At 40.5% G+C, this 15,955-nt stretch overlaps 1 protein-coding gene across 2 annotated transcripts in view; it reads right to left on the reverse strand.

Annotated features, from left to right (window-relative positions):
- The window catches only part of met (MET proto-oncogene, receptor tyrosine kinase), a 124,303-nt gene that overhangs the window by 38,655 nt on the left and 69,693 nt on the right, over positions 1 to 15,955 (reverse strand). For both annotated transcript variants that reach the window (XM_087997204.1, XM_043709570.2), the window contains 4 exons: positions 11,055 to 11,189; positions 9,565 to 9,738; positions 7,052 to 7,212; positions 5,502 to 5,613 (listed from right to left, as the gene is read on the reverse strand). In XM_087997204.1, coding sequence (XP_087853330.1) covers positions 5,502 to 5,613; positions 7,052 to 7,212; positions 9,565 to 9,738; positions 11,055 to 11,189 — 582 coding nt within the window. The remainder of the gene's footprint in view (positions 1 to 5,501; positions 5,614 to 7,051; positions 7,213 to 9,564; positions 9,739 to 11,054; positions 11,190 to 15,955) is intronic.

The raw sequence follows: 15,955 nt of genomic DNA on the forward strand, positions 1-15,955 counted from the left end.
AATGTTAGGTTATCCAATTTGGACGGAGGAACACATGTGTTGTGTTTTTCTTGAATGGTAAGTGATTGGAAAGTGTTGATGCACCAAAGGAGATGCTTAGTCACTGAAGCCTAACATACAGGTGCAGCAAGCTATTAGGAAGCCTAATGGAATGTTAACCTTTATTGTAAGAATATATGAGTACTGGTTAATTGAAGTCTTATATGCAGTTTTGACCACCTTATCTCAGGAAAGCTATTATTACCATAGAGGGAGTGCAATGATATTTCACCAAATGTGTAGCAAGGATGGCAGGACTATCGTATATAGACAGAGTGGGCAAAATGGGCCAGTATTCTCTAGAGTTTTGAAGAATGAGAAGTGATCCATTGAAACTTACAAAATACTAAATGGGACAGACAGGATAAATGCAGGTAAGATGCTTCCCCTGATTGGGGAATCTGGAACCAGGAAGAATATTTAAAATAAGGAGGATAATGAGGAGATTTTTTTTACTTAGAAGATTGTGAATCTTTGGAATTCACTGTCACATAGGACCGTGGAAGGTCAGTGTTTGAGTCTGTTAGAGATTGATAGATTTCTGATTAGCAGTTACATACAGGATTGCTGGTCTGACTAAAAGGCATTGAAGTGTTCTATCAGCCATAATTGCATTGGGCTGAATGGCCTACTCCTGTTCCTATTTTCCTATGCACAAGATTCCCTCAGTCCCTTGGTCCAAAATCAGCATTCATCTAATGGAGATTACTTCATTTTTGGCACCAATTGTTTCTTCAAATTTCTAATTGTCAGGCAGGTAAAGAACATGGCAGACATACTTATTCAGTCTATTCAGTACACCTGAAAACATCCTTACTGACAATGGGCTGCGGTATAAGGTCTGACCTCTTGGTTACATGTGTGCTAAATGGAGTATGAACCATATAATGTCATCTCCACGTTATCCCAGATCAAATGGCCTCACGAGCAAATGGTTTGTTCTGTTTAATCACTCATCCTGTAGTGTAGGATGTAAAACCACAATTTTCATGTCACCAAGTTACACCACCGAGCTACACCTCTGGATGTGGGGTTACAACTGCCAGTAGAGATCGTGTTCCCAACGTAAATGAGAAAAATCCTGATGAAGGGCTTTTGCCTGAAACGTTGATTTTACTGCTCCTCAGATGCTGCCTGAACTGCTGTGCATTTCCAGCACCACTCTAAGCTAGACTCTGGTTTCCAGCATCTGCAGTCATTGTTTTTACCTAAATGGGAATAATCTTGCCAAGTGAACATTTATTCAAATTCTCTGAGATACTGGATGCATGGATACTGAGATACTGGATAAAGAGGATGCATGGCCAGCACACAGGTGCAGAATTATCTTGACTACAAGAAAGATAAAAAGATCAGAGTTCCACATCCACAATGGGTACTTAATTACCCAGAGAGTGTGCATTTAGCTCAAGTCTTATGAAGTCACGACAACTAACGGAGCAATGCTGAGGAGGAACAGAAACCAGCTCAGGCAAATGTACATTATGCCAACGTTGCGCAATAAAAGCAGAAAGCATACCCAGGTAATGACTAATGATGGATCACCAGGATAACATGCTATACATTGACAACATGTCTGCAGTCAAGGATGAAATCCATATTTCCAGAGGTTACACACAACAGTATCTAGAAGAGTTGTCAATTCACCAAAATCATATGTGGACTCTTAAGCTTCTGTACTTGTAAATTTCACAATCCCTATTGCTGTATAAATAATTTTTGATTCTTACCAATGTTTACATGCATTTACTTGTAGAACATGAAATCTATCTTTGTTAAAAAAATGTTGCATTAACAGCTTTGGAGTGATTTTGCTTTAAGAGTTCAACATATAAATGAGTCAACTTGCATGTGGTCAGATGATCAAAGGCCATAGATTCTCAGCACTTTAATTTTCTAGACACAAACCATCTTTGTATGTGAGTTCAGCTGTAAATTATCCCACTAGAGATCTACAAATAAACAGAATCCATGTTTCTCAACTGTGCTTTATTTCAATAACACAAGATATTATGCCAGGTTGAGTCATCACAATCTGATATTTTGGTAATCAGAATAACCTGGTCTGCCAGTCTGTATGATGTGAAGCTACAGACAGCTTGGCCTCTCTGTTATTCTTTTTCTTTTTCACTGAGGTCTTAGATGGCAATATTTGGGAGATTCTGGATAGACCATTAACTCTGCATGAGCTGACTAAGGTTCTTAATCCTTTGTGAAGAGTAAAACTTCTGGAAGTTGCAGCTTACTGGCTGACTTATATTCTACTCTGTGGGACTGGATGGGCTAAGACCTGCAAAAGATATCTGAGATTAAAGTTCTGGATGGCAGCATGTCAGAATCCATGAGGATCGAGATCATCAACCATCTATGAGCAGAAAGAGGAGATGGGAGAAATTGGCAGTTCCTCTCAATGCTCAATATCAGCTACAAAATCTATCCAAGATCACTGCCAACCAGGTCAACTCGGCTCTGCAGGTAGCAATCCACACTCTGATCAGACCTGCACTGTATCTGGTAGGCAGATCTTGGAGAGGCTTGTTCAGGGAAATCAATGACCTTGTGCATGATGGGGGGGGATGGACATTTGCTTCATCAGCCAGGACCAGGGGGAGGCCTTTGACAGAAATTCACTCAACTACAAGATAGAAGTGATCTCCAAAACGGGTTTTGAAGAAAGAATCCGTAATTAGATCCAAGTGCCCCACACAAACATCAGTAGTATAGCTTTGCTCAATGTGTGGGGATTGAAAATCTTTCTGATCAAATCTGGAGTCTGTCTAAGTTGTTCTCTTTCCTCTGTCTTGTTCATGAGTTGTACAGAAACCTTTGTTGAGTAGATCAGGAAGTATAGAGTGTAAACAGAAGTGGCAATCCAAGATCCAGGCAGCATTCAGGCCAAAGTCTCCCTGTACACGGACAATACCACCATTGTCTTCTCGGTTCAGTATCAATGCGCAGACTAATAAACATCCGTGAACAGCTCAAATGGGCCTTAGGATCCATATTAAATCATAACAAAGTGAAGTCATGTTCTTTGGGAAGTGGGCTCACTGACCCTTTATATCATTCACTATTCAGAGAGGAGCAAGTTACTATGCTGAAACAATGACAAGGCATGCAGGAGTAACACTCTCTCTCCACTGTGGGTAAGAACTTGGTCATCAGGTGTAAGATGTTCTCACTGTGCTGCTGCAAGCAGTGTATGTATAGTTTATTCTTCACATCTGCACTATGGCATTCACTCTTGCCATCTTCCATTTTATCTGGAGATTGAAAATGGACCATATTCATAGGGACACAATGCATGAGCCCCCTAGGCACAAGGGGAGAAAATGTACCCAATATCACTCTCATTCTAATGGATACTTGTATGTGCAACTGCATTAAGCTGCACATAGACCGCCAGTATGCAAACACCAAGGATCATGACATGCTGAGGTTCTCTCTGTCTCTGAAGTTGCAAGGGATAGGTAGCTGGCCACGTTTCCATAGAACGCTCCAAATATTTGGACTATGCTGTACCACCTGTTTTATTCAAAACAGAAAAACACCTTTGACAACAAGTCCATCAGATAGTGCTCAGCACAAAACATCCTGAATACCCTACGGGAAATAAAGGGTAGACCTTTTGGGTTGGTTTCCTGAGCCAATTGCCAAAGTCGTTTGGCAGAGTGCCTATTTGTCAGAACTTACAAACAAACTTCAAGAAATAGGCTGGTTGGTGTAGAGAAAGGTAAAAACAAGGACTGCAGATGCTGGAAACCAATGTCTAGATTAGAGTGCTGCTGGAAAAGCACAGCAGGTCAGGCAGCATCTGAGGAGCAGGAAAATCGACGTTTTGGGCAAAAGCCCTTCATCAGAAATAGGAAGGAAAACTTCTTCAAGGCAGGCATCCCTGCAAGAGTATTTGCAGTAGGGTTAAAATCTACCAGATAAAAACAAGGACGGCAGATGCTGGAAAAGCACAGCAGGTCAGGCAGCATCCGAGAAGCAGGAGGCTTAACGTTTTGGGCATGAGCCCTTCATCAGGAATGACATTGACTCTCCTGGTCCTCCGATGCCGCCTGACCTGCTGTGCTTTTCCAGTACCACATTCTCGACTCTAATATCTAGCATCTACAGTCATCACTTTCGCCTGGTACAGAGAAAGGCTCTTATTTTCAAATCGTCTCTAAATAACTAGTGTCTCAGCACCTCTGTACATTGCTCTTCAGGTTGCTATGGTGGGGAAGGGACTACTGTCTAACTCCTTGGGGAATGTGCCTTTGCAATGAAGCTCTGAAAGGAGATGCAGTGGTTTATCATGGTTTATCCTGAGCAACTCCATGATGCTTGTCTCTATCTTGTTCCTAGGGATGCACTCGTAAAAAAAAATCAACAAAGTCTGGAAGACAATCCACTCAGTGACAAATATTCCTTGGATTGGCTGAAATCTCCTTGTCCTGCTGGTCACATTCACAATAGTGTCCAACATTAGGTGTGATTCCATGATTGGACCACATTTGCTAAGTAATCCTGAACACATGAAGAAATATACCGACAACCAATTTAGAATTATCAGTCAGTCTTGAAATGTGTTTTAACATACATTAAAATACAGGATTCTGTTCTTTGAAGACATTTTAAAAAGTGCATATGATGCACCTTTTTCATCTCAACAAAGTAGGTGACAAGTATTCTTTGGTTAATCTCTCAGGGCAATGCTCTGAGCGATCGTGAACCTGCCTGGTTTAAAATTTAAACAAAGCTTAGCAGGTAACTGTCAGTTATCATTAGTTGGTGCATTCTCCATGACAATGTTTCTACCAATCAGAGAACGCTTGCCAACCAATCAGTACTGACCTTTCATATAGTATTTCTTTTGAACTGCCCTGATGAAGGCTGTGACAAATGTACCTTTCTTCAGCAATACTCCAGTTCAGTAAATTTCAGTATATCAAATGGCAATCAAGTGTCACTACTTTTGTGACAGCTATGATTAAGAGATTTTAGAAGGTTCCCTTTAGTTTTCACACTGGACATCTCACAGCAAAATATACACGTTTCTGATATATTTTCCATAAGCATACCTCATCTCGAGAGCTTTCTCCAATTTAAATTGAACAATCTTAATTTTTCTGGACATTTTTGTGCTCATTGATGCATGCACATTTTTGCTCGCATGTCAACATTCAGAAGAAACCAAGAATCACTTTGCGAGAAATAGAGTGGACTTCATTCAAAGTGTGGACATTTTTACAGATCAATGCAGAGGCTAATGCATGACAATGTTAACACATCTCACTTCCTTGGGTGATGACAGGGTGGAAATGATATGCAAACGTATTGTGGAAGTTCTGTTACAGCATGCAAAAGCAAGTTTGGTAAGTTTTTGATTAAGGTTAGCACAATTATTAAACTCTTATGTTGTTATGAGCTATTTAAAAAATATTTGTAAAAAATAAGTGAACTCCATATCTTACCACAATATGAAAGCCATACGCAAGTGTTGTCAAACTTTTGTTCAAAGTTAAATTAACAGAGATAGGATTATAATCTTGAGTGGCATTAACAGCTTCCAATGTACACAGAAGTCTTTGGAAAGAAAAATAATTGTTAGCTGGCATTATAAAACAGGAAAAATGATTTTAAACAGTATTTAAATTTTATTCTTCATATTGTACCAAAATGACCAAATATTTTAGATAAATTGCTTACTTCTACTATTCCCATCTTCTTTCAAAGAAAATTCAAGTTTAATGTCTCCAATAAGGTAACCAATTTTCAAAACTGCCATTGACATAAATTGGTAGCAAATTCACGTTGTAATTTCTCAGTGCTGAAGGGATCAAAGGGCATGGGGAGAAAGCAGCAACAGGGTACTGAGTTGGATGATCAGCTGTGATCATGTTAAATGATGGAGCAGGCTAAAAGGGCTGAATGGCCTACTCCCATATGCTCTGGTTATATGTTATTACAAAGATAAATGGAGCACAAAGAGAAAACATATTGTAAAGGTACCATTTATCCAGAATTATGTAGGATATACCATAGAAGAATAGAAGAGTTAGGCAGTATCAACTAGACGCTTTTCCACCACCTCCTTCCCAAGATGTTTAACCTCAGATGGAAGCAAGGCATGTAGATGCCCAGGAGAAGGAAGCATCAATGGTGGCATCAGGAAGAAACATGCCTACACTGAACTCTTGAATCTCACTTTAAACGATGGCGTGCAGATTTATGCCCAAAGCCAGAGGGGTTAATGTGGGGGGTTACGCAGCCAGGACTGAGATTTTTGCTTCAAATGGTTGTCATTGGCATTCCAGAAGAATAGTCTGTGACATGAGGGTAAGTCATTGGGTGGGGTCCAATGGAAAACGCGTTTGGATTCAGGCTAGGGTGGAACTCAGGATCGTGGAGGTGCAAGATTTCCCTGCCAGGCTAGGATGAACATACCTGTTGCTCCTGGCCCATAAGGAGACCTTTTATGAGAGAAAAAAACAGCAGAGTCTTTCCCATCCTGCTCATGTCTCCCTTCAGTTTTTTATGGCAATGACACTTGGCAATGTAGTTGGAATCCCAAGTTAGCTTTCTCTTACTGATGTGGATCCTACTTACTTGTAGCAGGCAGAATCTCCACTCCTGACAACTTCAGTGTTAAAATGGTGGTGGCTAAGTATAAGCAAAAGCAACTGACTATTATTTTAATCCACAAGTACAATGTTCCAACCAGACAGGCTAGGTTAACACTGAGCCTGATGTGATTCATTTCCATATTGACGCCAAGTAGCAGCCCCAGAAGAAACAGGTAACTAACTCAATTTTGGTATGTTGCTTTTAACATTGTGCCCCATCTCTGTTCTGGGTTTTACGATCAGTAAACCTGGAGCTAGACTTGAGGCTTAATGTAAGTGATTATTTGTCTACTGTATATAAGATGTTATGCCAAATGCTTGTTGATGTGTTCCAATTGGACGTGTTTTTTTCTAATGGGCAGCTATGATTAAGTCAGAATTGTGTCCTTCTTGCATACCTGTTCTTGTTGCTCTTTTTAGCATCCAATTTGCAGGAAGCATTGCCAACTTCTATTGCAATCATTTTAGCATTTATTTTTCCAGTTTTCATTGCTCCAAAATCTTTTCCACAAATGGACAGACTTGTTCCACCTTCAAAAGGTGCACTTACTGGTGAGATCTACAGTAAAATATCAATTGCAGACATTCACAAATTCACTGTTGTACAACTCTTTCAATCATAAGGATACAAACACAATAAAGAATACTCAAAAATTTGATAGCTGCATTTTTAGTCTTTAATCGCAGTTCTGTATTGTTCTCAAGTACTTGATTCTATTCCTCTGATGGAATTATAGTCTGAGACTAAAATATCTATTTGCAACCTAAATATCGCATTTGATCTCAGAATGAGTGATAGGCATTTTATTTGTGTGATTTCTAAGACCTCTCGAGTACAGGCCTTTACTTCCATCTCTCCCAATCTCATCTGCTGCATATACCCTCATCATGCCTTTGTCAGCTCTAAACATAACAATTCCAGTTCAGTCTTGGCTGGTCTCCCACAATCTAAACTCCACAAAGTTGAGGTCAGCCAAATTCTGCTGCCTGTGTCTTAACTTGCATCAAGCCTCATGAACCTGCAATGATTCCTGATTAAACAATACTTTAATTTTAAAATTCTCATTCTTCTTTTTAAACTCCTCCAATGGATTTGCTCCCCCTAATCCTGTGATCTTATTCAGACTCACAGCTCACTGAGGTATCTGGCCTCTTAAGGAATTCAGATTTTAACTGCTTCACCAGAACTGGGTGCCTTCAGCTGCCTGGGCCTCAGGTTCTGGATTTCATTCCCTGTACCTCTCCTCTGTATGTTGTCCCTTTCACCATTTTATAAAGGATGATAAAATACTTCTTCTGATCTAGTACCTACCTTCTCACTGACACTAGCTTTCAATTCCAAATTTATTAATTGAATCAAATCCTCCAGTTGCCAAGGTGGGTTTTGAACTCATGCATCTAGACCATTACATTTTTTTGTCCTGGGACATTGCCACAATGCCATCATCTTCCATCTAGTGTACCAGGAGTGGCACAAATATGACGAATATGAAGGCACTTAATCTGGATTTGAGACCTTGCCATCGAAGTCTAACACAAGTGAACCACACACATGGGAACAAACACAGGAAATGCTGGAGGAACTCAATGGGTCTGGAAGCATCTGTGCTGAAACAAAGTTAAGGTTTTGGATCTTCTTCAGAACTGCCAGCATAATTTGTTTCAACGTAAAATCTGCTTTAATTTACAATATGACCTCTAGGTTTTCTCAGATTTCTACTTCTCCGACTGCTTTGAGCCACTTAAATATAATTTGTGCCTTTGTCTATTTCCTTTTGAATTTTATCAGCCACTTTACTGAGTTGGTAACCAACAATTATTCCATTGACTCACTAATAGGAAGACACAGATGTAAATATTAGAAGAATAACCTGATCAAGTTGTAAAAACAATGAAGGATTCTGCTAAGTTCTGAAAGACATATACAGGTCAGTGATTCAATATCTACATAATATCTAATAGAGTTAGATGCCATTAATACAACATTATCAAAAGAATGAGTGAAAACTTCAAAATATTTTGCATAGAGGCTCTTCTACCAGACATAGCAGTACAAGCAGTGTCTATAACATAATAAATTTGCTATATGTGCCACAGACATACAGTCACATCTGTGGCTCTACATTTCTGTGACTTGATGGCACATCATAAACTCTGGAAGATTGCAGACAGACCCAAGTACACAGCATAAGCAATATGAAGGGATATTTGCCTTTATCAGTCTTTCTGTTAGACAAGTCATAGCAGGTCTATTTGCATTTTTAAAAAGCAAGTGGACACAAAATTCAAATGTTTGGAAATAGGAGGGGGAGTTCAGACTGACTGGGAGAGGCGTACAGGCATGACGGACTTACTGTAGGGAATCTAATCTCTTCGAAATGTAATTGAATACCCCGATGCGATAGAATTCACAATGTTAGCACAATGGAGCTGGACATTAATCTGGATCTCCAGTAACAAGGTATTATTGGATCATCAAACCTGGGTAATATCTAAATATAGTGCTGCTTTCTAAAATAGTAAGTTGCAGTAGCGATAAAATGCATAAAAATTATTTAAGGCTCACAAGTATTCTAATTAGACTATAAACTTTAAAGTCATGAATGACTTTTCCTCAAAAGCTTTATGAGAATTTTTTTAAAAGTCAAACTTAAAACTTGGAGATATATTGGGAGTTTATCCCATGGGTTTTTTTTAAGCAAACCATAAATACAATGAAAATTAATCCAACTCGCACACCTGTGAATCAGATATTTTTTAAACATGCTATTTATCTAGTGTGGAGTTTGAGTTAAAAGTACACAGTGTACTTTTGTCAAAGGGATTGCAAATTTACCCTGGATACACTCCAAGGTGCAACAGTAAACTAGCAGTCTATTAAAGTTTTTAAAGAAACAGCAGAGATTCTTACCTCACTGATAACAGGAGGGCAAATATTCTGGGCCCACATCTGATTTGTACATTCTTGTATCCTGGAACACCTACCATCGCACCAGCCGCACCGCATGAAGTAAGGAGCTGTTAAACACTTACTGCAGGTCAAGAAATGGTCACACCCTGGGCCTGTTAAAGGTATTCTGCTTATCTAGCGAGAAAGAATACAGTATTAATTTTTATGCTGCAATTAGTTTTTGACAAGCTGGGAATTCATTACACCAATAAAAAAACTTCTCCATTCCATTGACAAAATAGGTAAGTAAATTATTAATCTGTCATGCATTTAAAACAGAATTGCCCGCAACATTCCAATTGTGCCGATAAGTGATGCTGAGAGAGTTATACTAAGAACACCAAAGCCATCGATATATGGTAAGTCCGTATTTAAATTTTGTTTTGTTTTGGTTTAATGGCTGAGATATAGTAACAGCAGTATGTGCACTAACACCAGGACTTCTGCTTTAACACGCCAAGGTCAACGGACTGTGAGTAACCTGATCAGCATCATTTTGGAGCAGCATCACCCATTCCCAACATAATCCCCTTTCCCCACTCTCTCTCTATCTACCTCCTTCCAATAAGTCCCTCCCATCCAATCTTTCCTTCGACTCTTCCAATTGCTACTTTTCTGCCTGACCCTCCCAGTCAGAGTTCCTCTCACTCCTCAATCATTTCCTCTCTCTCCTGACCTCTTGCCCCACAAGGAGGGTTCAGTGGAGGAAAACAGTGAGTGGGAGAAGCAGTCAATGGAAGAGCAAACCAGCGAGCAGGATGGTTGGGGAGGGAAGTGATGGAAACAGGCCCTTCAGTCCAACAAGTCCACACTGACCCTCCGAAGAGCAACCCACCCAGACCCATTCACCTACATTCACCCCTGACGAATTCACCTAACACTACAGGCAATTTAACATGGCCAATTCACCTAACCTGCACATCTTTGGACTGTGGGAGGAAACCGGAGCATCTGGAGGAAACCCATGCAGAGGAACTCCACATAGACGGTTGCCCGAGACGGGAATTGAACCTGGGTCCCTGGCACTGTGAAGCAGGAGTGCTAACCACTGAGCCACCATGCCACCCCAAAAGAATCGCCTGACGAGATGCTGGGGATTGAACCCAGGGCCTCAGGTTGGCGAGCTTCTGTTTTCAAAAGATTAATGATACAATGATGCAAATTATTCAACAATTTGTGGCAAGTTGCAAAACCTCGCTACAAATTATTGGGTTACATACACATTAAGAAAAGGATTATTATTCATTGCTGTTACATTCCCAGTGCATTCATAAATTCTAAAAACATTTGTGAAATAGAAAATCAATGGATAGAGTTGCGGTCATGAAAATAACTTGAAATTATGTCACAATGTGACGAACATAAGAATTTGAAGATGAGGGTGAAAGAATCTTAAGAAAGCACACTTTCAAAAAGACAGATAATGTATTTACAATCAAAATGTGACCTACTTTCTTCCCTGTGATGACAAAAATGAAGCCTTCTTCAGATCCAGACTGTTCAACTATTACTTCAGGAGATACTGAGCTGGAATCCAATTGGAAATTTACGTGGGGTGTCAATCGCTCCGTTCGGGAAATCACCACCTGTAATGATAATATTTATAATGTGCCACATATTTGCTGAATTGACCAATGTTCTACATGCCACAAGCTATCACTATTGTAATGAAGTGAAAAGGCTAACTCAGTATGGTTGCAAAAGAACTTCAATGACCTCACCAGAGGAAAGAAATAATTGAATCCTCATACTGAGCCCATGGCAACTACTTATTGATTTCTATCTTTCTCAACAGCATAAAATCCATTGCATTTCCACCTGTCTTCTGTTCTGAAGTATACCCATTGAAATGTTATCTCTGTTCCACTTGCCAGAGGTGCTGCCAGAGCTGCTGAGTTTTCCAGCATTTTCTGATTTCTATTATACAACATAAAGAGTTAGCTAAAGTAGCATCGGTTAACGGTAGTAAAATCTTATATAAAACAGGGATTTACTCAAAACTCACTAGTCAAATTTAATCCAGGCAAATAGCTACAAAAGTGTATGCAAAGATGGTAACTGGTTATGATGAAGCAACAACAGAAGCAAAAAACTTTAGTACATAGACTTTAGTACATATTGCAAAACATACCATCTTAAGCTGAAAAGTTCTTGTTTCAATTCCCAGGCAATGCTGAGTTAGCTGAATTGGTAATAGAAGTTATCCTAGAATCCATACAGTGTGGAAACTGGCCCTTCGGCCTAACAACTCCACACCAACCCTTTGAAGAATAACCCACTCGCCTACCCTATTTTCTCTACATTTATCCTGACTAATGCACCTAACCTGTGGGAAGAAGCCAGAACACCCAGCAGAATCCCACACAGACACAGAGAGAATGTGCAAACTCCACACAGACAGTTGCCTGACACTGGAATTGAACCTGGGTCCCTGGTGCTGTGAGGCAATGGTGCTAACCACTGAGCCACTGTGCCATCCCTCAATTATAATTCACCTCAATGCTCTACTTGTCTCTGTTTTTGAACAGCCTACCAATATTTGTTGTCTTTGATGTAATATTCTAACCCGTAAGGTACGAGCTGAATACCAAGTTTCCATCAAGGCCTCGTCCTGAAAATAGAGGCCTTCTCCATCCCCTTTTAATGTGGGGATAAAGCTCCTGCCCAATTCTGTCAGGAGCTTCAGATGTTCAGCCCAAGGTGAAGGAAAACTCACAAGAATGGTTTCAAGGATGGGAAACTTCTGTTATAGTTTTGAGCAGATGGGGCTGTTCTCCTAAGAGAAGATTAAGAGGAGATTTGACAGAAATACTGATATTCGTGAGGGGTCTAGGCTTTATTACATAGATAATAGGAATTGACCTATGGAGGTCAAGCAGGGGAATGAGACTAGATGAGGTGCGGCTTCAGAGAGTAATTGCCTCCTTCTGCATTATAATGGAAATATTTCTATAAAATATGAAGTATGGCCATAACTGTGTGAGATTTTAGCGTAGGGTGAGTTTCACTGATTTCTGTTCCTTGTCCAGTGCACCAAAAATCCCTTCCTGCAGTAGTTAAACTCTTAAATGTGCACGTTTCAGTACTGTTTAATCTAACCATATTCAGATTCTGCACGTACAGCAACTAAATCCTAGACTGCATAATTTAGCAACATTAAGTCACAGATCATATGACCTTATAAAGTAAAATCAAATATATTCTATTTGAAATCAATGTTTATAACAGCACAAATGATTAAGCAAAACTATTTCAGTTATAGACTGAAGTCTAACATTGGGGTCTTTCTCTGGCTTCGATATAATGTCTTGCTTCTTCTGTAAAAAAGGACAGAAAGAGTTGCTTCAGTTTGAAGGTATCTCTTTATTGGCATTCTAAAGCTGAACTGTGCTAATAACTTGTGGAACTCTGGTTCATACTTGTAAATCAAGACCACAATGTTTCAGACAGTAATTATGTCAGGAGGAGGTACATGATAAAGCTAGGAGTCACCTTAGGACTTGAAAACATGTTACTCTACCAAACAAAATTAAAAACGAATGTGTCTGGTCCTGAACAGTGAAAAAATGCTGTGATCTTTTTCAACACGCTTACAATAAGCTCAAGGGTACGAGTATTTAGGATAACAAAGTTTTCTAAAAGAGCAGACCACTGGCAAAGATGACAGAACAATAAATGTTAATAGGGTTCAAGAAGGAATTAGTCAAAAAGTATGGTGCTGGAAAAGCACAGCAGGTCAGGCAACATCCAAGGAGCACGAGAGTCAACATTTCAGGCATAAGCCCTTCATCAGGAATGTGGTGTGCGGGGTGGGTGTAGGGCTGAGAGATAATTAGGAGGGTGGGGGTGGGGGTGGGGGGGGGGGGGGGGGGGTGGTGGGGGGGAAGGTAGCAGGGAAGGCGATAGGTGGATGCAGGTGGGGGTGATAGTGATAGGTTGGAGAGGAGGGTGGAGCAGATAGGTGGGAAGATAGACAGGCAGAACAGTTCAAGAGGGTGGTGCTGAGTTGGAGGGTTGGATCTGGGATGAGGTAGAGGGAAGGGAGATTAGGAACTTAGTGAAGTCATTGTTGTTGCCATGTGGTTGAAGGGTCCCAAGGTGGAAGATGGGGTGTTCTTCCTCCAGTCGTTGGGTGGCTTGGATTTGACAGTGGAGGAGGTCTAGGACTTTCATGTCCTCCTGTCCCTCTTCCTTCCCATCTATCCGCTTCTCCATCCCCTCCAACCTATCACTATTACCCCTCACATGCATCTACCTATCACCGTCCCAGCTAGCTTTCCCCAAGCCCCACACCCATCCCCCATTTATCTCTCAGACTCTTTCTCCCCCACATTCCTGATGAAGGGCTTATGTCTGAAATGTCGACTGTTCTGCTCTTGCTGTCTAACTGGCTGTGCTTTTCCAGTGCCACACTTTTTGACTCTAACCTCCAGCATCTGCACTCCTCACTTTCTTCAAGATGCATTTACATAGTTTTGTGTTAACAAATGGAACTCAAGATTACTAACAAGGTCTGAAACAATTACTATGGAAAATATGGGTAAGTGCTTTTCAGAGGTCTTCTGGTTGCATTTTGTACCTTAGAGGGAATTTTAACGCCGTACAACAGGCAGCGATGGGTAAGGTTGGTGAGGAGGAGGGAATTAAAATGTTGAAAATTCCAAAATCTTGCTCATGGCTTGTCTCCAACTTGCCCTGTATGTGTTTTAAGGGAAGGGGCATGGAAGCAAGTGACCAACTGTGTGAAGTGGACAATGAGATTTCTTGGATCTTAGGATAACTGTCAGTTTAATTGAGTCAAGGGACTACTGAATCCATGATGTCTACCTGGCCACATTGGCCCTTTACATCTTCAAAGCAGATCATGCATTATGAATATTGCATCTTTAATAAATCAAACAGAAAGAATAGTATTTGAATACAATGTTTGCTGCTTGCAATTTGTCTTCAAAGTTAATTTTCCTTAACTTAAGGCATGGCAAAACATTATCAGTTCTGGTCAAGTTGTCACTTCATATTTGCAGCCTATTTACAGCACATCCAGATTGTGTTAGGTTTGCTTTATAGTCTTTGCAATGAAAAATATTTACTTACTAATTTTCATTTTATGTTGTTATGAAGTTCTTCTCGGGATGAAAGTGATGTGGGCTTTGGCGAGATTTGTGGCAAAATCACACGAGAGGTCTCATGAGGCTGACCTCAACAATGGGTGCAACCTGCCGCATATTTTATGCATCTGCTGGGTGGCGAGGTGGGTATCTTGCTAGTCAGCAGTGAGTTGTCACTTAAACACATTAAATCCCTTAAAACTGCACATCTCGCCTCTTTAATATGCAGCTTCTAGCTTTATGAAACATGCCCGGTTAATAAAATGTCGCAAGTCAGAACAGGTACCTGGTGATTTCATCCTGCCATCGGCCATAACCAGCTTCCGTGTAGCTCAGCATCTCACAGCACAATCCATGGGCACTAGCCGCATGTGCCACTCATCCCTGGAAATTAGTATCTGCCAATTCCTTATCATCCTCATGGCAGCTCTCTGATCAACTTGCACAACAATTAGAATGTGCGGTCCTGTATTGCAGGTTGCATGGCAACTAGCATTTGATAGGTGTATGCTGCAAGGATGCCAGGCTGCATCACAGGCTGCATCTCAGGGCTAATCACTTACTTTCTTAGGGCCTACCTGCATGCTCACAGCATCCATACCTTGTTTAGCCTTGTTTGATAGCACTTAGTTAAAGGTGGAGCCTAAATGCTATTAGCACTGCTGTACTCTTTAATGCAGACGCATAGAAGGCTGCTTGTCAGTAGGGATCTTTGGGTGGTGTAGTCATCTTGCTACACGGCACACCAGGTGTCAATCTAATACCCACAGAACATATTAGCTGCCTGCATAGCAAACATGCTACATGTTTATTCAACTAAGCAGCCATGTCAGTAAGTGAATGGGTACTTGTTCTCAGACCAGTCAAGGCATAGAGTGGTGAAGTGGGGTACAGTGTTTGATCTGGAGGACTCAGTACAATCTATCACAGATACAGTTCACACACAGGCCATAGTGGCTGCGATCATAGTCAGGGGATCTGTCTGGTTACAGTGGAAGAGTAACAGTCAGTCTATTACGACCATCACAAGAAGGCAGGACAGCAGGCATATTGTCAGTCAGGGAACTGCAAAACACAGCCTGACTTCCTTTCTCGAACAGTTCTGTTAATCTTTCTGCTTCAATTATTTAGTCATTTCCTCTTAAAATATACATTGCTTCTGCTTTAACCATTTATTTGCCCGTGGTTTTGCCCTAAGTTGTTTCTTATAGTTCCATTTTGCTGATAATAGTAAATCAATGATC

The sequence above is a fragment of the Chiloscyllium plagiosum genome, unplaced genomic scaffold (genome assembly GCF_037043375.1).
Source record: "Chiloscyllium plagiosum isolate Xiang-an unplaced genomic scaffold, Cpla_swu_hap1 HiC_scaffold_19, whole genome shotgun sequence".
Taxonomy (NCBI): domain Eukaryota; kingdom Metazoa; phylum Chordata; class Chondrichthyes; order Orectolobiformes; family Hemiscylliidae; genus Chiloscyllium; species Chiloscyllium plagiosum.